Genomic DNA, 23,094 nt, shown 5'->3' with positions numbered 1-23,094 from the left:
GTTTACAAGCAATGTAGCTAATTAGCTCATCAGTCTTCAATGGAAGTGTTTCCATAAACATTCTGCCAGCTACAAGACACCATGCATGCATGTTAAAATGTGTTAGAACAAGAGTTCATCATCCCCTTTCAAATGAAGAATGAACTGCATCTCCTCAAGCACAATGTGTTTGGTAGAAAGATTATTGTATTTGTGACTTTATGCTTATCTAAGAACACTCTCGAGCTATAATAACAGTTAAATATACACAACATCAACATAGCAATAGATGGAAATAATGAGGCAGCAGCTGTTGCCTTTGAAACCATATATAGGCTGTGAGTAATTGGTGGTAAATACCAAACATTTTATCTAAGTCCTAACTGCAATGTTGTTGAGCAGAGTAGATGGAGCTGACCTGTTACTTAGGGACAGTTAACTAAAAATGAACTGCTATTTTCTTTTATAAATAAATGTTCAATAGAGCTGAGCTTTAAAAGATAAAATCTTTCAACACAGGTGACCCAAAATGACACCAGTAAATTTTTTAAACCTCTATTTTCCCTAGGATACAATTTTTTCCCTTAAACAAAAATAAAAATGCATTGAATAATCAGGGAGGCAATAGGTAACATTTTAAAGGTTCAATATTGGAAATTCTATAATAGCATTTGTTGTTTAAGTAAGTACCCAAGTATACTGATAGGAAGATTTATTACACTTCCGAGATACCATTTTCCAGGAACAGTCGTTTCTAGAAGTAATCGTTTTCTCTGACTAATATGGATGATAGTAAGTCTTGACTTCTAATTCCTGTTGGAAAAAAGTCTATAAACCTAGGGTCTTACAAATCATGAAGATGAAGAACTATGGAAATGCATAAAGAGGGATAAATTTTTTAAATACCCCGAATACATGTATTATGCATGTGACAAATGTGTGCATTTTTCAATACAAATGTTTACTTCTCACCAGGGAGGGGTCAGTCCCATAGCCACTACCCATATCACCTACCCTGCTAGTAATACTCATGAGCCAGGCAACCTGGGGCAAGTTGTCAGCTGCTACTGGCCTAAGCTTTACATACGTACAGTTGGGAGGCTCCTGCATTAGCAGCCTAAATAGCATAGCATTTCTTTTAGTATAAAATGCCATAGCCCCATATTTGGGAAGGAGAGCTATAGTTAGAGGGCCCTAATGGATTCAAAAATCTCATTAATCTTCTCAGCCCTCCAGCTGGGTCAAAGTAGCCTTGGTGGAGGCCCACAATTAAAAATAGATGGGGAAGTATTTTAGCAGAGGCAGGACTCCAACAAATTCACAAGCCCTCTCCCACTTGACATACATCAACATGAAGCCAATAGTACATGTTTCCAATGGCTGGCTCTGGTAGTAATAACTGCCTAGACTGTTGGTGTTAAACTGCACATTCCAGATAATTCATACCAAAGTATATGGAGGTTTGATCAGTGTGCTATGCTACCTGTGTAGGCATCTTGACTTGTCTGAGCAGTATATAAAAATGTTGAACCTTAATCTTTCTCTGAACACTCTTGAAATCTCAAATTAATTATCTCCTTATACATTAAGGAAGGCATATTTTTATATTTATTTTAACACAGGTTTGACCCACGTAGGTCCACTTACATGTGGCTTTTCTGTATACAGTACAGTACTGTAAATATATTTGCTCTTCCTTATGATTTTCTTAATAACATTTTCCTTTCTCCAGTTTATTTTATTGTAAGAATACAGTATACAACATGTATAACATACAAAATATGTGTTAATCAACTGTTTATGTTATCAGTAAGGCTTCTATAGTAGGCCATTAGTAGTTAAGTTCTGGGGGAGTCAAAAGTTATACATGGATTTTTGACTGCATGGGGGTCAGCATCCCTAACTCCTGTATTGTTCAAGGTCAACAATATATCACTGGAAATCTAAAAATGTGTAATTATTAAGATAAAGCAGTTAGTGTTTGCATGAGAAAACTATTAACATTATGTTTAAATGTTCAAAGGAAAAAGAATCTGATACCCTTTAAGAATTAAAAGTAAGTCTGTTTACTTGTTTACTACCTGTCTTCCCACTAAAATATCAGCTCTATGAGGGCAAGTCTTGTCTGCCTAGTTCACTTCTGTGAGCCTAGCACATAGAACAGACCCTGCCCTATACAAAGGTTTCAACAAATATTTAATTTTTTTTTAAGTAGAAGAGAAAGAAATACAAGTCTCTGAGAAAAGACAGGCTAGACGTAGACCACATCTTCCTATCAATTATATATGTACTCACCTATACACACATGGGAGAGAGTCTTCTTTCCCTACTTGATGGTAAAACAAAGGAAAAGGGAAGTTTGTAGTCACTATTTTATTTCTCCTTCATATGTGCTTCAACAGCCTTTGAGACATACCACTACAAGACATTTACCAGACATTTTTATAACTGTTTATATGTCTATTTACCCCAGCAGACTATTAATACCTAGGATACATCTTATTTACTTCTATAATTCCAGGGCCCAAAATAAAACCAAATTCAGATACCAAATATTTAACCAAAACAGGTAAATATTAGGCAAATGCTGTAAATATTAACATATGTTCACATATGAATAAAGAAAGGGCACAAGAGTCTAAATACGGTTTCTTTTGTAATCTTCTGTCTCTCTTAACAATACCTTAGTGAAATACTAATTGTTCACTTCCTTTCTACAACCTTTCTTGCTCACAGTAAGCCCATATTTTGAGACTGGAACAAACTCTGACCTAGGTTTATTTAGTATTTCACATAATTTTTGTCCTTTTTCTTTTTTAATCAAAGCATTAAAGAAAACACAAAAGAATGTCTTTTTTTTTTTTCAGTTCTAATTCAAATCTTTAATTCCATCTAATTTTTTTTTCTAGCTGAAGGCAAAAGCTAAAACCAGGATAATTGAGAAGACTACCTTCTGTAGGGATCTCCCAGTACCACAAAGTTACATGTAAAGCAAATTTCAACCATGTTTCTTCTACAACTTTAAATTTAACTGACAAATCTTTAAGACTTCTGCTAAACCCAGATCAATACTTACCTTCATTTCCAAACAACAAACTAAATAATGTTTATTAATAGAAAGAATATATATATATACATACAGACATATATATACATCTGTCACAAGTCCTTGTTTTTTGCAATTTCATGTATGAACAGCAAATGCCATACATTGTATCATATCATAAAATTAGTTTCTCACATAAGCCAAATAAAGTCCCATAATCTTACCATCCTAAGGGATCCCAAAGAAAACAGGACATGTGTGTTTGTATGTGTCAAATGTTTCCTTCTTTCTAAAAATAACCATCCAGATGTTTCATTTCAGAGGTAATACCTGAACAAGTACCAATCTAAAAAAGTCATTTTCACTCATACATGGAACATAAGGAATGGAGCTGAGGACCACGGGGGAAGGGAGGGAAAACCGAATGGGAAGAAATCAGAGAGGGAGACAAACCATGAGAGACTCTCGACTCCAGGAACCAAACCAAGGGTTACAGAAGGCGGGGGTGGGGGGGTGGGGGGGTAACCAGGTGATGGGTATTAAGGAGGGCACATGTGAAGAGCACCGGGTATTATATGCAATTAATGAATCGTTGGAACACTACGACAAAAACTTATGATATACTATATGTTGGTTAATTGAACCTAATTTTTAAAAAGTCAATTGCATTTCTATGCACCAACAACACCAGAAATATAATTGATCTGAGTCCAGAAACATACCCACATATATATGGAACTTTGGCATTTAACAAAAGTGACATATCCAAACAGTTTTTCAAAGTAGTTGTACCAATTTATACTCCACCAAGCAATGTATAAAAGATCCTGTTACTTCAAAGTCTTTCTAACATGTCAGACTTTTTAATTTCTGCCAACTGAATTGCATAAAATGGTACTTCGTTTGCATATCTCTGACCACCAGTGAAGCTGACTGGTGCTTATTCCTCTGTAAAATTCCTTTTATGCCCATTTTTCTTTTGCTTTTCTTATTGATTTGTGTTCTTGTGACTCTTATTGTGTTTATGTCAATATTTTCCCCAAGTGGGTCTTTAAGAATTTTTTGATGTAAGAAAGTTCTTAATTTTGATATAATAAAATACATTAGTCTTTATAGGTTTTTGGATTTTGTTTAATAAACCCTGTTATACATTCAAAGCTTTAAAATATTCATCCTATTTTTAATGACGGGAAAAAGCAGGGGGAAGTGTCACAAACTTAAAGACAGATATAAAGGGGTGCCTGAGTGGCACAGTTGGTTGAGCACCCAACTCTTGCTTTCACTCAGGTAGTGATCTCATGGTCATGAAACTGAGCCCCACGTCAGGCTCCGTGCTCAGCACAAAGTCTGCCTGAGATTCTGTCTCTCTCCCTCTGCCCCCCCCCTTTACTCATGGGATTTCTCTGTCTCTCCCTCTCTCTAAATTAAATAAATTTTCACAGGACATCTGTGTAGGCTCAGTCAGTGAAGTGTAAGCTTTCAGCTCAGGTCATGATCCCAGGGTCCAGGGATCGAGTCCCCTATAAGGCTCCTTGCTCAGTGGGGAGCCTGCTTCTCCTTCTGCCTGACACTCCCCCTGCTTGTGCTCTCTCTCTCTCTCTCTGACAAATAAATAAATAAAAATTTTTTAAAATAAAAGATAGATGTAAAATTAAAATCTTTAAAGTACCATTTTATAATATCACAAAAAAAATCACATGTTTTTGAATCAGAAGACTCATTACTATTAAAATGTCAGTTCAGCACAAATTGATCTACAGATCTAATTTAATCCCAATCAAAATCCCAGCAGGCTTTTTTGTAAAAATTAAAAAGCTAATTCCAAAACTTCTATGGAAGTGCAAGGGACCTAAATTTACAAAATCGAGATAATTTTTATTTTAACTTACTCTGAGGTACAATAATCAAGACCATGTGTTATTGGTGTAAGGGTAGATATACAAATTAATGAAACAGAACAGAGTTCTGAAGCAGACACACAGATAATGGTCAACTGATTTCAAAAAAGGTGCAAAAGAAATTCAATTGAGAAAGTAATTTTTTTTCAATAACTATACTAAAACAATTAAACTTCCATATGCGTCCACAAAATACTGGATCAATTGAATTCCCAGATGAAAAAGAAAATGAATCATGATGCCTAACTCACACCATTCATAAAAATTTATTTCCAGGTAGACTGTAAGAGCAAAACAATAAAGCCCATAGATGATTACATATGAGAATATCTTCTTGACTTACAGTAGGCATTTTTTTAACAGAAAAGAAAAATCTCTATCCACAAAGGAATGAAATAATTAGCTGGAATTTACCAAAATTACTTCTAAATATCAAAAAGTTTAATATAATGAAAGAAGAGGCTTTTAATATCCACAACTAACAAGTCTCATATCTAGAACACACAAAAAGTCATCAGAGAAATAAAAAATTAAAACTACAGTGGAAAACCACTACATACACTAGAATCAAAAACACGGACACTTGCTAACACCAAGTTAGTAAGAATGTAGAACAAGTGGAATTCTTATACATTACTGATGAGAGTGTCAACTGGAAAATCTACTTTCAAAAACTGTTTGGTAAAATCTATTAAAGCTGAGTGTATACCTTATGACCTAGCGATTTCATCCTAAGTATAGGCCAGCAGGAAAGTCTACATTTAGGCACCAGAGTAATGCACAAATATGTACACAGCAGCACTGTTCATTAAGGCCAAAAGCTGTAAAAACTCAACTGTCCATCAATCTAACATGGATAAATTATGATCTATTACATGTTGAGATCTCACAAACATAACACTAACCAAAAGAAGCCAGACTCAAGAGATGTAACATACTATATGATCCTACTTATGTAAAGTGCAAAAGAGGCAAAAAAACTAACCTATGTAATAACCTAGGATAATTGCTACCATTGAGGTGAAGAAGTGATAACTGGTTGGAGGCACAAGGGGTGCTTCTAGGATTCTGGTAAGTTTCTATTTCTTGATCTAGGTGAAGGTTACATTGTGCATTCATAATGTGAAACTGTACTGAGTTGTTCACAATAATGTATGCACTTCCTTGTATTTCTTATTCTTGGTAAACCATGAAAAAACCTTAAATATAACCAATTGTGTGACTTAGAAGCAATGTCTATACATTGCAGGGGTACAGTAGAGGTTATCCGAAGGTAGCATACATACCAAAGGCAAAACATGTAGTCCAAACATTATAAACAATTCTTAGCTAAATCCTAGCTAATTGTTATAGGAATATTCTAAAACTAAATAAAATATTAGGTTTAATACTTTGCCATTGTATAGATATAAGTATGGGGGTAAGCTGTAAGATTATGAGTGAAAAATAAATAATCACTATGTGGGCCACATTTGCTGGGTCTCTACAGTTCTACCCAATTATGACCTTTCCTTTCACCAACCTCCCCTAAAACTACCCATGTCCTATCTTCCATAGGCAAATTCTTTAGGTAATCAAATGCCCACATTATTTATCACTTGAGGTCTCTAACTAAAGCCACTAAAGACAGTAAAAAAGAATAAAACAGAACCTTGGTGTAATGCTATATATTACAGTCTTTAGTAGAAGGATAAATTTTCTAAATTAGTCTCAAATTCTTTTTGAAAATAAATCAATAAATATACAAATAAAAATATCCTCTACCTCCAATGTTTTTTCACTTTCTCAAATTCTTTAAACTTACTATTTGCTCTTCATTAGTCCTTTATATTATGCCACTGGACAAAGCGCTTAAAAAGGGGGCAGGAAACTAAAATATGTTTCTAGTATCAAAGAGTTGCTTGAGTCGGAATTCATTCTCCTGATATTTCAACTCCACCACTGAGCTAAAATTCCTTCCAAGTTTTTCAGAACAGTGCTCTCACTGTTACTATCTCTGCTATCCATAGGATAAGCATTGGCCATTCCCCAAATTCCAGAACCATTTGCCATTTCACTGCTTTCCTCCCACACTCTAGTGGCGGGAGTTCAATTTGGCAGTTTGTCAAAAAGAATCAGAGTATAAAGCACTTGGTAATTTTTAACCAAATGTATTTGTTGTGTATACAGCATATGCCACATATATCACATAATACGATTTCACACATTATAATAGAACACAGTGAAGGATATACAACATAATCCTAGAATCCAAATATACTTCTCTTTGAGACCTTCTCTTTAAAATAATTTTCTTTTATGGAGCCAAAAACCATTAACTTACTTTTTTTAAATATACACCATTTCATGACAACTTATGCTACTACTGTTCCCTGCTAAGAATGACCAATGTCTTACATATTTATTATTAGGTGTTTTATAAAAACTATGTTGTCAAATAGATCACATTACGTGACAAAAACAGTACCAGAATAGCATTCATATTCCTTACCAAAAGACTCAGCAAAGAAACCATAAGAGATAATATGTCATAAATGCAAAGATAAAATCATTATAAAATGTTATAATATGAAGTGACAAAACGATGCTCCACTTTTAAATTAATTTAACAAACATTTATCAGGTGGTTGTCATGTATCAGGTATTGCTCATCAAATAAGACCTGGTGTTTGCCACCTTCAAGGAATTAAGAGTCTAGACTTACTGAACAAGTAAATTAATGTTGTATGAGGTAGTAAATCCAATGAAAGAGAGATGTTCAGAGTCTGTGGGGACACAGAAGAGGGACATCTAAATCAGCGTTATGAGGTCAGTACACACTTCCTGGAAAAGACCTGGGTTGAGCTTTCCTGCAATGAATAATTGGCTGAATGAGAGCAGTAATCCAGGTGAAGGAAATAGTTGGTAACTGAAGTACAGAGGCATAGGGCAACATGGACCATTCAAGATACTTCAGGTTCTTGTTTGGAGGAAAGGAAAGAATCAAGAAATGAGAAGGGAGAGAATGGCAGAAAGATTTTAAGCATGGAAGTAAAATGAGTATATTTTCATCTTTAAAAGATATATTTGGCTTTGGTATAAGGTAAGGCTAATGCAGTAATCCTGAATTCAGGAGGCTACATTAGTAATGGAGAAGAGGGAAATATCTGAGAGACAGAAGGAGACAGAATTTGTTAAACTTAGAGACTAACTGGAAGAGAGGGTGAAATGAGAATGAAGAGTCTAAACTGCCTTGGTGACTATGTGGATGATGGTACCAGAACCGAGAGAACAGGACAAAGAGTGGGTCTAAGGTGGTAGGGAGCAGGGAGGAGTGATGAATTCATGTGAAATTATCTTAGGCATTATGTTTTCTTTATATTTTCTGAAGAGTCTCTATAAAATATAAATCATAGATAAAATATATAACAAAAAATAACTCCCCTATATTTGACCTAAAGTTTATTGTAGCTAGTATATTCATCTTAATTATTTAATTAGCAAACATTTCCTGATTTTCATAAAGTTATGTTGGGAAGAAAAATATCTGAACACCCCAAGTCTCTTTCACAAAGAAAAACAGGAATATTTAAGTTCTCTTATCTTCTCTAAATAGTTCCTTGCAGCAAGCTGATACATAAATAGGACAGTTCTTTTAAAAACAGACTGCAAATGAGTCTTACATTCATTAGAAAACTGTTGTATTATCATAAGTAAATACACCAAAAGGTAAAATGTACACTTTCATTTTAGAATATTAACACAGCAACAACACGAGTTATGCATAGTTTATGCAAAGCACTTCTTTTTAAGTTTAGGAAATCTAAACCTCTAGAAAATCGAAAAATAAAAAATGTATTCCTGAGTGGTCAGGTCTGTAATTTGTTATCTCCAACTATTAACAAGGAACTTTATAATTTATTTATGTATGGGAAAATACACCTTCAGCTTCATTAGTCCTTTCTCATTATATCTATGACAACACAGAATACACTTCTCTTTGCTTATTATGGATAAGCTATGGCATGTGAGGGGAAGGAGGAGCCTGCAGGGACGGAACAAGTGAAGGAAAGAACCAGGAATAGTACTCTGAGCCTCAGAGCTGTCTAATGAGCCACTCTGCCTCCCACAGCTAGCTCCTCAGAGCTCTACAAAAGACTAATAAACTCAAGTCAACAAAAACAAAACACTCACAAATCTAATTCCATAGCTAACACCCTAAGGATACACAGTTTGCTCCCGAGCAGAATTAGAGTACTCACTTTCTTTGCGAACTTCCTCAAGGGAAGTAGTAAGCTCTTCCTTTAAAACCGTGGCTTCCTGGGCGATCTTCTCTCCCTTGTCTAATAAATTCCAAGTTGCTTCCTCCACAGAAGCTAGAAGGACTCTGGCTCTTTTTGAACGTCCTTTTTTCCTGTTGGAAGGATTCTGGGGACAATTTACAAGTGTAGTAACCTAAAATTGGAAAAATACAAGCCACTCGTTAGACAAATTGTGAGAACAGAGTCCTGGGACATCACAGCCCAGAACAAAAGGAAGTATTTCACAGTAACATGATCTATTCCCAGTACTATTGGTACACTCTCATAAGTCAAGGCACTAAGAGCAATATTATCAGCCACTATGGAATTTCCAATTAAAGATAAAAAGGAAAGAAGGAAGGAAGTAAAAAGGGAGAAAGGGAGGACAGGAGGAAAGAAGAGCTACAGAGATTGAAACTTATCAAGTTTTACTACTGAAACAATGCAGTATATATTTTTTTATTAATTTTGTATGTATGTATAAATGTTCATATGTAAGAATTATTTATATCACTTTATAATCAGCAGTCTATATTAAGAGGGAAGAAAAATCATCATAATTAGGTCAGTAAGTATTAGTCTATTTAGGCTGAGTATAGAGATTATTAATGTGGAGGGGGTACAAAACCACTCTGAAACATAAAACACTGGTTACCTCAGAGGAACAAAACCCAAATCATTACTATGACCTACATATTGGCCCTTTGTGACCTCTCTTACCTGTCCTACACTCTCCCACCTCAGTAGACCTCTGAAACAGGTCTTGTTCAGTCTCCTATCAAGAGGACTTTCTTGACTACCCCATCCCCACCCTCTCTCAATCTGTAACCTCAACCCACTTTATATTTCCTCAAAACACCTATGGACCCTGATTTTTTTATTTTGAAATTTATATTTATTTCATGCTCCTGATACTAAAATGTAAACCACGAAAGCAGAAAATGTGGTTTTTTCCTCCAGTGCACCAAACAACACACAAAGTAGGTGTCCAATAAATATTTATTATATAAATGGCTTAATGAATGGGGTAGTTGAAAAAAGGGGCTTTTTAATCTCTATATTTTGCATTGTCAGAATATGTTAATAATGAACATTATTCCTTTTGCAAATTTGTTTAAAATAAGAATAAACTCGGGGCACCTGGATGGCTCAGTCAGTTAAGCATCTGCCTTCAGCTCAGGTCATGATCCCAGGGTCCTGGAATTGAGCCCCAAATCAGGCTCCCTGCTCAGTGGGGAGTCTGCTTCTCCCTCTCCCTCTGCCTGCTCATGCTCTCTCTCTCACACTCTCTCAAATAAATAAATAAAATCTTTAAAAAAAGAATAATGATAAGGGCATTATTTAGAGATAGAAATTAAGCATCTGGGACACCTGGGTGGCTCAGTCAGTTGAGTGTCCACTCTTGATTTCAGCTCAGGGTCATGAGGTTGAGCCCTGCATCGGGGTCCACACTCAGCATGGAGTCTGCTTGTCCCTCTCCCTCTGCTCCTTCCCTCACTCACAATCTCTCTCTCTCTCTCTTTCTCAAAGAAATAAATAAAGTCTTAAAAAAAAAAAAAAGAAATTAAGCATCTGTATTTGGAAACTAAACTTCATACAAAATTACATCGTAAAAAATATCCATTTCTTAATTAAACCTTGAATCCCAATAATAAATTTGGTTAATATTTTTATAAGCAAAGCTGGAAGATCCCCACAGGAGAGCAAGGAAAAAAAACTCGTATCTAGTATTTAAAATGGCCGACCTGAAACTCCTATGGAAAGCTAGAATCCTATATATCATCAAATAGCCAAGGCTTATAACAATCATGAACCACATCTTTGACAATGAATTATACATAACCCTTCCTGCTCTGTAGCCCATAGAGGTTTGGCTTGTTTATTGCTTATAGAGCACAACATATTTGTTTATTTGTATATCTGGACCCAGTTTTTTAATTAGGAACTGAGAAAGAACTTACAAGCTATGGGGGAAATATGTAGATGAAAATAATTTTTGTTTGCCCTTCTCCTCCTCCATCCAATAGACCCTTTGCTTTATTCTAACTTGCTTTATTTTCATGTTCACAACCCAGAGTGTAGTACCTTGAAGCAAGTCTTTGTTTCCTCTCTTGGAAAATGAGAACATTTTCTTATGACTGTGTGAAGGTTAAATATGCAAAATGTCTTGTAAAATTCACAACATGACACAAATATTGGTTGACATTTAATGTACATTTTCTAGTCCATTCTGCACATAGATACAGAAAATCTGTTACCAGATCCTTGTCAGAGGTATTCTCTTGGGGCTACCCTCATGCTGCTCTTGGGGTCCCCTGTGCTAAATGTGATGAAGTCAGTTAACAGAGCACATTCTACATGTTTTGCAAGGAGTCAAATAGGGCCACGTGTCTTTATTATGTATTAAATAAAGATTATAATATGCCTGACTTATTACATGGGTTTTCACATACTCCAAAAGGTAGATATCTCACTATTATCAGTCTAATTTATATATTAAGAGTTAAAATATATTTGTTCCAATTAAGAAAAATTATAGCACCTAGTTTAAAATCTTTGTTTAAAATGAAGTATAAGTATCATTGTCTAAATGTTCCTTCAGAATGTATTTTAAGTGCCACAATTCATGATGCTTCCCACTGAACATTCCTCTATTATTGTTCAGATCCTCCATGCGCCAAATGTTTTCCATAGAATAGCCTGAGCTTTGAAATTAAAATGAGCATTCCAGAAATGCTTTGTTCCTTATAATAAATGCCAAAGAAGAAATGTGAAAAGAACATTGTATAAGAACATAGTGCTTCCATCAAAATAAATGCAGTTGCAGCCTGCAAGTTATTCACATTTATAAATCATTTATACCTATATCTTCTTCAGAAATACCCTAATATAGTTATTTAATATTGATTAAAGTCAAGTGACACTTTCAATGATTCACTTTATTTCAGAAAATAAAGATGCCTTAGTAATCCTGTGGGGGGAAAAAAGAAAACTAAATCTTTTTTTTTTTTTTTTAACCTCAACTTATATAGGATCTAACCAGCTTGCCTCAGTGACTAACTCAGGATAACAGATGACTCTCACCAAAGGTTGGGAGAGCATTTGTTATCTGAAAAAGTCTCCCATCTCTTGAAGGAATATCAGCAATCAGTAAAAATTAGCTTTCAGGTTATTCTGTAAAATAATTCCTGTTTCTTCATTTTCTTTTTCAATACAAAATCAGTTCTATTTTTATAAGCAACACAAAAACTGTAGTTGGAATTTACCACAAAGATGATTCTAATATAAGTCCTAGTCTATGCCTTGCTAACCTTCGTTTTTGTCACTAATGCACAACCCTCCCCTTTTTCTCTTTCTCAGACCTTAAGGGGTCCCTCTAATTTGGAAAATTTTTGGCTCCTCCAGGCTAGGCTCACTCATTTTTCTTTAGTCTGTAAATCTGAGCTAGGGTACAGACACACCTTCACACATACATATAGAAATGAGCTCCCTATTGAAACGGTCCTACAGTAGATACTTCAAATAATATGAAAAGAAGAAATCCCCTGCTTTATTAATTCTGCACGTTTAAATTCCATAAAACCAGGCATATTTTTAATGTTGTGTAATATTTATATACTAAAATTTACAGTACAAAAAAAAAGGTTTTTCTAATCTTTCCTAATTCAGGTGTGCTTCTCTAAAAGCTCCAAAGATACTGATAATTAAATTAAGATGCTTAGTGAACCAAGCCATCAACTGTCATTATATAGAGCAACACTAGTGCACAATAGGAGCATTGCAGAACATGGCATGAGGTTTAATTTACTTTGATTTGTTGCATCAATACAACAATGGCTTCAGTACTTCAAATGCTAGCTTTGTAGAAAGTCTTCTCTAAATGCCAACTTGGGTTAATACATTTATATTCTATAACCGTATTCTTTCCCAACCTCTTTTTTTTTAATTCTACTATCATTGTAGTATAAAAAGGCAATGTTAACGCCACCTCTTCTCTTGTTTACTAGCTAAAACACTGAATTTTAACCTTCCTCCAATAGCTCACAGGAACCTTCAGGGCTACTTTTGCTTCCTTGAGTTAATTTTAATGTGTGAAATAAAATGTAAGACACTTAAGTCATATTAATTAGCTAAAAACTTCAGAGTTCTGGAAAAAAAGTAAAGGGTAGAAAAATAAAACTGTCTATAGACAGTTGTCTACAGTAAAACCAGTGATATCTTAAAGTAAAAGATACCCATCTACTCTTGGGAAGGGGAGGGTCCCTTCTTCAAATTATTGATAATTTCAACTGTTATTTATTTCCTACCAAAAACAACCTTCATTGTGTTAACAAAAGTACTGTGGAAGATTGAAGTATTGAGAATCCAGCAAATGTATACTGCTCTAGTGACTTTTAACACTCAAACCAACTACAATCTTCTTTCAGATCATCTTAGACCAATAAACACTTATTGAGCACACGTTATGTTCAAAACAATACTCTGGACATTTAGAAAATAAAGATGAGTAAGCTCCAGTATGATGATGAGAAATATACAACTAGCTGCAACATAAAAAGCAGAATGATAACTGCTTAGCCTTGTAAATACAAAGAAAGTGCTAAAGTGATGGAAAACATTCACAAGGATTAAGTAGGGCTTCCAAGAAGAGAATTTAAGAACAGAGCTTTCTACCAGGGCAGATAGCAGGGGAAGACAGCCAAGTGAAGGGAACCATGTGCAAAGGGACAGAGATTGAAATTATTTTTGTCTGTGCAGCAGATAATCAAGTTCAGCAGACTGTGGGGTAAAAACAGTCCTCTTCCATTTGTATTTCTTACCTCAAGGATTGACACCTCTAAACTGAGGCAGAAATCCAGAGGTCATCTGGGCTACTTCCTCTCTCTTATCCTCCTCTCTAGGTACTTTAAAATGTCTCTTTAAAAGCTTTCGTTTCTGTCACCTCCTCTGCAGTCCAGGGCCACTGCTTCTCATACCTGCTCCCTGGATAACTGCCCTAGCCTACACTCCTTCCATGCTATCCTCATGACACAGAAGCAAGGCCTCAATTTCAGGCTTATCCTTCACTCTATTGTTACAAAAAGTATATGCATCGATTCTGGCCTTCATCACGTCTCCACACCCATTCCACATTTCCATAAACCCATCTTTCTACAATGCAAATCTGAAATACTTGCACCAGCTTAAAACCCTCCAATGGCTCCCAGCATCCCATAAGATAAAGTCTAAAGCATGGTCTGGATAAAGTCTAAAGCATAGTTTATGATGCAATTTATGATCTCACTTCTGACTAAATTTCACTCCCATCTTCCATTTGTGGAGTTTTCCCACAAGCTACTTATTAGGACCAGAACAAGAAATGTTTGGCATCCTCAGCCTGGAACATTCCCCCAACCCCACCCCACCACTCACAGCCCCTTGCTTTGTACCTCTCACACCACTCATTGTAACATTTTGTATTTAGCTATTATCATACCATTTCCCCAGCTTTACCATGAACTTGGTAACAGCAGAGACCATGACTGCCTCATTCTAAAAACCCAGAGCTAGTATACTATAAATAATAAATAAGTAGTGGTTTACTTAATAAAAAGATGAATGAAACTCTAGATTTTAGAGACTTTAACCAAGAGTTATAATGTTGAATGATTTGTTCAGTTACAAAGAGAGCTGATAGCTAAGACAAAATTAAAATTTAATTTCAGTGATAGCACATGGTAGTTTTCACCAAAAGGAATTCCTTAATGCAGGATATTTTGTCACCTCCCATGTCTACTATCATAGAAAAGCAAGTCTCCTTTCCTATACTTTATTTGAAGTCAGTTCAAAATGACCTAGAATCAAATATATATTTATATTCAGTCTTTTCTTTTCTTTTCTGGCCAAAAAGAAAAAAGACAGTTTACATTAGTTCATTTTCAAACTATAAGTAAAAAGATTTTTATTACTGACTTTCACTTTCTTTAAGATTTTTTTTTTTAAGATTTATTCATTTATTTGAGAGAGAGCGCGCACGCACACAAGCACTGTGGTGAGAGTCAGAGGGAGAGGGAGAGAAAGTCTTAAGCAGACTCCGGGGGCTCCACCTCATGACCCTGAGAACATGACCCTGAGATCATGACCTGAGCCAAAACCAAGAGTCGGTCCCTTAACCGACTGTGCCACCCAGGCTCCCCACTGATTTTCACATTTTAATCCTTGTATTAGTTTGCCAGGTCTGCCATACAAAGTACTATAGAATGGGTGGTTTACATAACAAAAACTTACTTTCTCATAGTTCTGGAAACTGAAAGTCCAAGATCAAGGTGTCAACAGGGTCAGTTTCTTCTAAGGCCTCTCTCATTGGCTTGCACTCTTCTCGTTACCTTCTCACTGTGACATGGTTTTTCTCTGTGTGCATGAATCCCTGGTATCTCTCTCTGTATGTCCTAATCTCCTTTTATAAGGACACCAGTCATACTGGATTAGGGCCCACCTAAAGACCTCATTTTAACTTAATTACCTCTTTAAAGGCCCCATCTCCAAATACAGTCACAATCTGAGGTACTAAGGACTAGGACTTCAACATATGAATTTGAGAGGAATACAACTTCAGCCCATAACAATCGTGACCACTAATGACACTAAAAGTATAAAACTACCACCACCTTTTTAAAATATAATTTAGGGTTTTGTTTGTTAGATTAACAACACCGCTAGCCAAGCTATTACTTGGAATTATTGAGGGATAACAAAACACATGTCAATCCTTCTCCAATTCTACCAGCCCTCTGGGCCATGCAGATGGCATAACAAAGCAAAGAGATTTACAAGTCAAACACAAACAGCTGTAGCTAAGTGTTCTAATCCAGAAAGTTATTCCTGGAAAAAATAGGAACTTAAACACAACCAGGAAAAAACACACACTAATGCAAATATCAAATACAAGTTTCTTTCAGTTTTTACTTAGCCACTTGCCACCCAAAAACAAATCTGGACTCCACATTTCATTTATTCAACAAATATCATTGGTGTACCTGCACTGAACCAGGAGGAAATGTCAGTGAACCTCATCCTACTGAGGAGGGACAAAAGAATAAACAAATACATACATAATTGTGTAACATAATAGTGAGTATATTTGATATGTGCTATGAAGAAAGTGAAGAAGGCTAAGAGAACAGATATGTGATAAGGAAGGGCTAGTTAGATGTGGTATCAGGGAAGACCTCTCTGATCAGGTAAAAAGGACCCCAAGGAAGTAGAGGAGTAAGACATTTGACTATCTGGAGGAACATATTCCAAACAGGAAATATCAAGTACAAAGGCTCCAAAACAGAAGCTTGATTACTTTGTTCCTGGAGCAGCAGGAAGGCCAGAGTACCTACAGCAGAGTGATGTAAGAGCGTAAGAGATGAGGTCAGGCTGACACTGAGGCACCAAATTGTACAGGCCTTGTAGATCACCATCAACACCCAAAATTCTATTCTTGTGATTGGGAGCTATTCAAGATTTTAGAACAGGAAAGGAACAAGATCTGACCTAAAATTTAAAAGGACCATTCTGTCTGCTCTAGAGAACAGACTGGGGATTAAACAGGGACCAAGGAAGATGGATGAGAAACGGAAGAAGGAAAAGCAGTTAGGAGGCTGTTACAATAGCCCAAGTGGAGATCACATTGGATTGTTTCAGGGAGCATTGGTGGACTTGCTGGGAAGTGGCAGAATTTTGGTAATTCTGGTGAGTCAACAAGCTTTGCTAATTGATTGGTATATATTATGAAAGATACAGAGGATCAAGGATGACTCTATGGTATATGGCCCGAATAGTTGGGTACATGCAGGTAATATTTACTTAAGGACACATGAGAAGGAAGAAGAATCAAGAGCTGAACTTTGGGCATGTTAAGATTGCCTATTAGAGTTGCTAAGTTGGAAACTAGTATACGATTCTGAAGTTGTGAAAGATAAGGGCTGGAAGTATGTTCCTTATAGCTTACATTTTCATTGTAATTATTCATATATAAATGGTTTACTGGTCTTACTAGAATTTCAAAGATGTTTGAGAACAGTATTTTTTTTAACTCATAAGACTAGATGATATCTCCCGAGAACAAAATATAGCTAGAGAAGTTGCAGGACTAACCTTTGGGCACCCCAACCTGTAGAAGTAATATTTTTAGGAAACCCAACCATTAACCTAGTAATCATAGGATATGTGGCTTTTGCCATTTTGAATGTGACTATTATTTAGAAAAGATACTCGTTTTATACAGAGCAGTAATTCAAAAACAAATTCAGGCTTTAGTAAAAAAATGTAATGTTAATCATACATTGTCTTTTTCTACAAATAAATGTTTCCAAAATTGTGGTGAAAAACTATCAAGATATTGAATTAAGCAAACTAAGGAGAAATTATATTCATGTTGCTATTTATACCTAAATCAAGCATTAATCCTTCCGGTCAATCAATAACCAATAAGTTATAATGAAGTACTGATTCAAAGAAGTGCTAAGCAAGGAAAAGGAAAAGGACAATTCTTTTCCATCAATAACCACTGACTGCTTAAGGAAACAAAATAAGTGAAAAATCCAATCAAGCCAAACCTAGCCCTAAAATAAAGAATGGGTTGACTTCACATGCAGTAGTTTAGTCATGTGACATGGTCCATCCATCCAGTCCAGCATTACACTTCCAGCAGTGGGGTTTGCTTTTGACCCCTAATTCTGTGTCTCAGCTTCATTTAATAAGCATTTATTACCCTATCAACCACAAAGTTGAATAAACTATGCCATATGCTTTATCAACACAATCTTATAAAACTTTGTTGCATTTTACTCCCACTATCTGTTGCCAGATTCCTTTTTTCCCATCTACCCTAGACCATCAGATTTTCTCCTAACCCAAAACTCCTTGTTATTTAAGATATCCAGGGGAAATGTACCTGCTAATCATGTATGAATAAGAGACAACAAACAATAGGAAAGACCATAAAAATTAGATTTGTAGAGCTCTATGGTCAAAATTCTAAAGTAACACAAATGTGGTTTGCCTACAGCCCATAATCGATTTAAATGTTAATGCTTAGTTTAAAATTGATTATGCACAACAAAAGAAATCATCAACAAAATGAAAAGACAACCTACCAGATGGGAGATAATATTTGCAAATCAAAATCTGATAAGGGGTTAATATCCAAAATAAATAAAGAACTCATAAAACTCAACAGCAAAAAAAAAAAAAACAATTCAATTACAAATGGGCAGAAGACCTAAACAGACATTTTTCCAAAAAAGACATACAGATGACCAACAGCTACATGAAAAGGCCCTCTATATCACTAATCATCAGAGTCAAAACCACAATGTCAAACCACAATGAGGTATCACCTCACACCTGTTAGAATGGCTATCATCAAAAAGACAGGAAATAGAAAGTGTTGGTGAGGATGTGAAAAAAGGAACTCCTGGGCACTGTTGGTGGAAATATAAATGGTGCAGCCACTATGGAAAATAATATCGAGGTTCTTCAAAAAATTAAAAATAGAACTACCATATGATCCAGCAATTCCACTTCTGGGTATTTATTAGAAGAAAATAAAAACACTAACTCAAAAGGATACATGCACCCCCATGTTCACTACAGCATTATTTACAATAGCCAAGATATGGAAACAACCTAAGTGCCCACTGACCAATGAATGGATAAAGAAAATGTGGTATACATATGCAATGGAATAGTATTCAGCCATAAAAAATAAAATTTTGCCATTTGCGACAACATGGATGGACCCAGAGAGCATTGTGATAAGTGAAATAAGTCAGACAGAGAAAGACAAATACCATATGATCTCACTTACATGTGGAACCTGGAAAACAAAACAAAACAGGGGGCACTTGAGTGACTCAGTTGGTTAAGCATCTGATTCTTGATTTTGGCTCAGTTCTCCATGCTGAGCAAGGAGCCTGCTTAAGATTCTCTCCCTCTCTCTCTGCCCCTCCCCCTGCCCCACTCACACTCTTTCAATCTCTCTCTCTCTCTAAAAAATAAAAATAAATAAAAAATAAAAACAAAAACAAAAACAGTTCACAGATACAGACAACGCAATGGTGGTTGTCAGAGGCAGGGAGATGGAGGCTTGGGCAAAATGGGTCAAAAGGTACAAACTTCCAGTTACAAAATAAATAAGTCATGAGGATGCAATGTGCAGCATGGTGACTACAGTTAATAATACTGTATTGCACTTTTGAAAGTTGCTGAGAGAGATCTTAAAAGTTCTCATCACAAAAAATAAAATTTGTAACTTGTATGTATGGTGATGGATGTTAATTAGACTTATCGTGGTGATCATTTCACAATATATACAAAACTGATTCACTATGTTGTACATCTGAAAATAATAATGTTATATTTCAAATTATACTTCAATTTAAGAATAAAATAAAATTAATTAGGTTGACTCTGCCTCATTTGTCAGCATTGTCCCTAAATCAATAAACCTATTTCTGCCTCATTTTTTGTAAAAATTTAATAACAGTCACCAATCTTGAATCTTATTGGTCAGCGCTTAACCTTTGGTGCCCCAAAGTCCCATCTTAATACCATCAGGATATTATCATAATCCCTTAATTCTAAAACACCATTAATTATAACATATACCATTAATTACTTCTTTTTAGTATGTAAGTACAGATAATATTTTGTCAATATTGAACCTTCCAAATCCAAGGCTGAGCCTTAAAGGCCTATTCCCCACAGAGAGAGAGAGGGACAGAGAGTGTGTAGACAAAACAAAAATACCATTGATCAGCTTTGAGTTTCAAAGTTGATTCTGTTGAGGTCTTAAGAAAGAAATAGTTGTGGAAGCCATTAAAGGAAAAGAAAATCATTTTCTAAATTATTTTGGCTCCTATTTAGCAAAGGCTAGATCTGATAGACTAGATCATCAAGTTTAATGAAAAAGATTTGGTCAGATAGGGGGGAAAAAGTAGGGAAGCTCCCCTCACCTAGCCTCAAAAGACTAGCAGAAGAAAGACAAGTAAGATACATGTCCTTATTTCTCCTGTCTGAGGTTCACTCAGACTGGGGAGCTGTGTTAGCATGATTGAGGAGTAATACTGAAAACAGAGTTGGTTCCATTTATCTTTGGAACTCTGGAAGAAAACTGCTTTATGACTGCCCTGCACAAACTGTAGGGTGGCCACAGTGTCATCTTGGCATCACAGTATAAGTAGAAGGAAGAGCAGCTTAGCTTTCCTAAGTCACCCTTAATTCCCATGAGGCATGGATAAACCCCACACCATCCCAGACACCACAAAGGACCATCAAAATGTGGCTGTGCTAAAGACTGGTGGGCCTTCCCTGAGCCCACCATGGTGAGAAGCAAAGTAATCCTGCAGCACAGGCTAAGTAGACGGATAATACCAAACACCTGACAGAGGATGTAGCTGGGATTTAAGGGTCTGAAGAACCATCAAGGGCCGAGCATCTTGAGAGAACCACGGACCCTAACCAAGATGAGAGAGAGTAGTCCACAAATTCTATCAGCAAAAGACTACAGAGGAAATACACAGAGGCACTCACAAGATAACTATGTATGAGTTCAGCCATCCCTCAAAGATCACCAGTACAGAAGGTATCCCAGACCAGCCACTCTGCAGCAATAGGCCCTAAGTCCATATCCCACTCCCATGAGGTCACATAAGCAACACCCTCACCCAACCACCATTTCTGATCATTTTATCTAAAAAGACTGAGTATTTACCAAAAGGGACTGTGGGTAATTTGTTAATCCTTACAAGCACTGAAAAGGAAAACTACGTTAAATGTTCATATCTGTCGTAAAATATAATTTCAGAATGTTAAAAATGTGAGGTAGAAAATGTATCTAAATTGAAGAACCACAGTATTTTGCTTTATTGGGGTTGAGAATGCAATTGTTTCCTAAAAGAAAAAACTCAAGGGTGCCTGGCTGGCTTAGTCAGAGGAAAATGACTTTTGATTTTTGATTTCAGAGTCACGAGTTCAAGGCTCATTTTGGATGTAGAGGTTTTAAATAAACTTTTAAAAAATTTTTTAAAGGACTCTTCTGCAAATCACAAACCACATTTGTTAAGTATTAGTTCATAGAGCACTCAGTGCTATAATACTATATATATCCAAATTCAGCTATATCAGGGTTAAGTAACTTTTCCAGAGGTAAAAATTATTTATAGATTATAACAAACTATGTCCTGGTTCCAAACATTCTAAAGGAGAAGCACTAGCTCTCAAAAATCTCATTTCTCAGGTCACGGTTCCTAGTGACCACGGGCTTAGTCAAGGTGTGGGAGAAGCAGATCCTCTTCAGAAAAAAAATTGACAGGTCCCTCACAACAGGACAATCACCCCTGGGCAGCCTCTTCAGAGCAGAGCAACAAATGAGTATCAGAGCTGAGAAATTCCTGGTGACCTCACCACTCTGTACCAGCAGACAGATAAGGGTTTAAGACAGTGGTTTTCAACTTTGGCTACATAATGTTGCAATTTGAAAGTTAAAATTTACAGTCTCCAACACTGCTTTCTCAAACTTTACTGCAACACAAATCACCTGGGATCTTATTACACCAAGATTCTGATTCAAGGGGCAGGGATAAGGGTCTGCATTTTTTGGAGTTCCTAAGTTAACCAGAGGCAGCAAGTCCATGGACAACACTGAGGTGGCAGCAAGGTCTTACTCCAGTGGCTATACAATACAATCACCTGGAAGACTTTTTAAAAATACTGTTAACAGAGTCCTACTTGGGATTCTGATTTAATTGGCCTTAGCTGTGGCCTGGGTATCAGGATGTTTGTAAGTTCCTTAAGGGATGCCTTTGCATGGCTCAAGCTGAAAAGCACTGGTGCAGGTGATTATAAATATACACTTTTTCATGTGATTTGACACTACATCACGATTTCAGACTTGTGCATTATGAATCTCTTTCCTCATGGCAATTCCACCCCAAATAGAGTCCACCAAAACTAAGATGCCATGGCTACTCAAAAACTTAGAGACCACCATAACCTAGTCCATATGTGGATCCATAATGCTACCTAGTAGCGGGCTGCTGAGTAAGGGAGAGCTGCAGAACATGGATCCAAGACCTCTCAGCTCTAGTAGTTTTCCTAGAGCTGCTACTAAGAATCATAATGGGTCCTAGGAGGGCTAATTGAGCATGTTACCGAGTTGATGCAGGTTACCCCCAGGAATTCCTTACAAATGTATTCCAGGTGAGCACTACCGAACTCATTAGTAAAAGTCAGAAGGGGCACTGTACTAGGGTAAGCCTTAGGCTAAGATGCAGAACCAGGTTCACTACTGGCTGATATTAAGGCCAGCACAGCATTTCTCACATTGTAATCTCCTGGGAGCTTTTAAAATTACTGCTTGGTCCTACTCCCAAAGATTCTAATTTAATTGGTTTCCTGTGTGGCCTGGGCATCAGGATTTTTAAAAGCTCCCCAGGTGATTTTAATGTGCAGCCAGGGTTGAAAACCACTGGACTAACAGGATCTCAATAGTAATAGAAATTTTCTGAATTGCCTAGTTAACACTCTTCCCCCAAGGGAGGTTTTTGTGTCTCTCACAGGGGTTGGCCACAAATAACCCCACCATAATTTTCTTACAGGGAGCTCCCAACTGTGTATGGGATACTGCCCATTTCTTACACTTCTTTATTTTTTTAAAACATTTTTTCTTACCCTTCTTTAATCAGTAAGTACAGATTATCTCCATGAGAAAATTGTTAGTCTAGAGCAGAAGCCTGCAAAAAAAGTACCCAGGGCCAAATCTGGCCACTTGACTGTTTTATAAGTAAATTTATTGGAACACAGCCATGTTTCATTGTAAACATCCATTTGTTTACATGTTGCCTATGGCTGCTTTCAAACT

General features: G+C 36.2%; 1 protein-coding gene across 5 annotated transcripts in view; it reads right to left on the bottom strand.

The window, feature by feature from the left end:
- The window catches only part of CTNNA3 (catenin alpha 3), a 1,641,479-nt gene that overhangs the window by 1,531,748 nt on the left and 86,637 nt on the right, over positions 1-23,094 (bottom strand). For all 5 annotated transcript variants that reach the window (XM_045783571.2, XM_087863076.1, XM_087863075.1 and 2 more), the window contains one exon: positions 9,165-9,357. In XM_045783571.2, the coding sequence (XP_045639527.1) occupies positions 9,165-9,357 (193 nt within the window). The remainder of the gene's footprint in view (positions 1-9,164; positions 9,358-23,094) is intronic.

Source organism: Ursus americanus, chromosome 6 (genome assembly GCF_024610735.1).
Source record: "Ursus americanus isolate L20-20 chromosome 6, mUrsAme1.1.p, whole genome shotgun sequence".
NCBI lineage: Eukaryota > Metazoa > Chordata > Mammalia > Carnivora > Ursidae > Ursus > Ursus americanus.
This window is presented reverse-complemented; position numbering and strand designations above follow the sequence as displayed.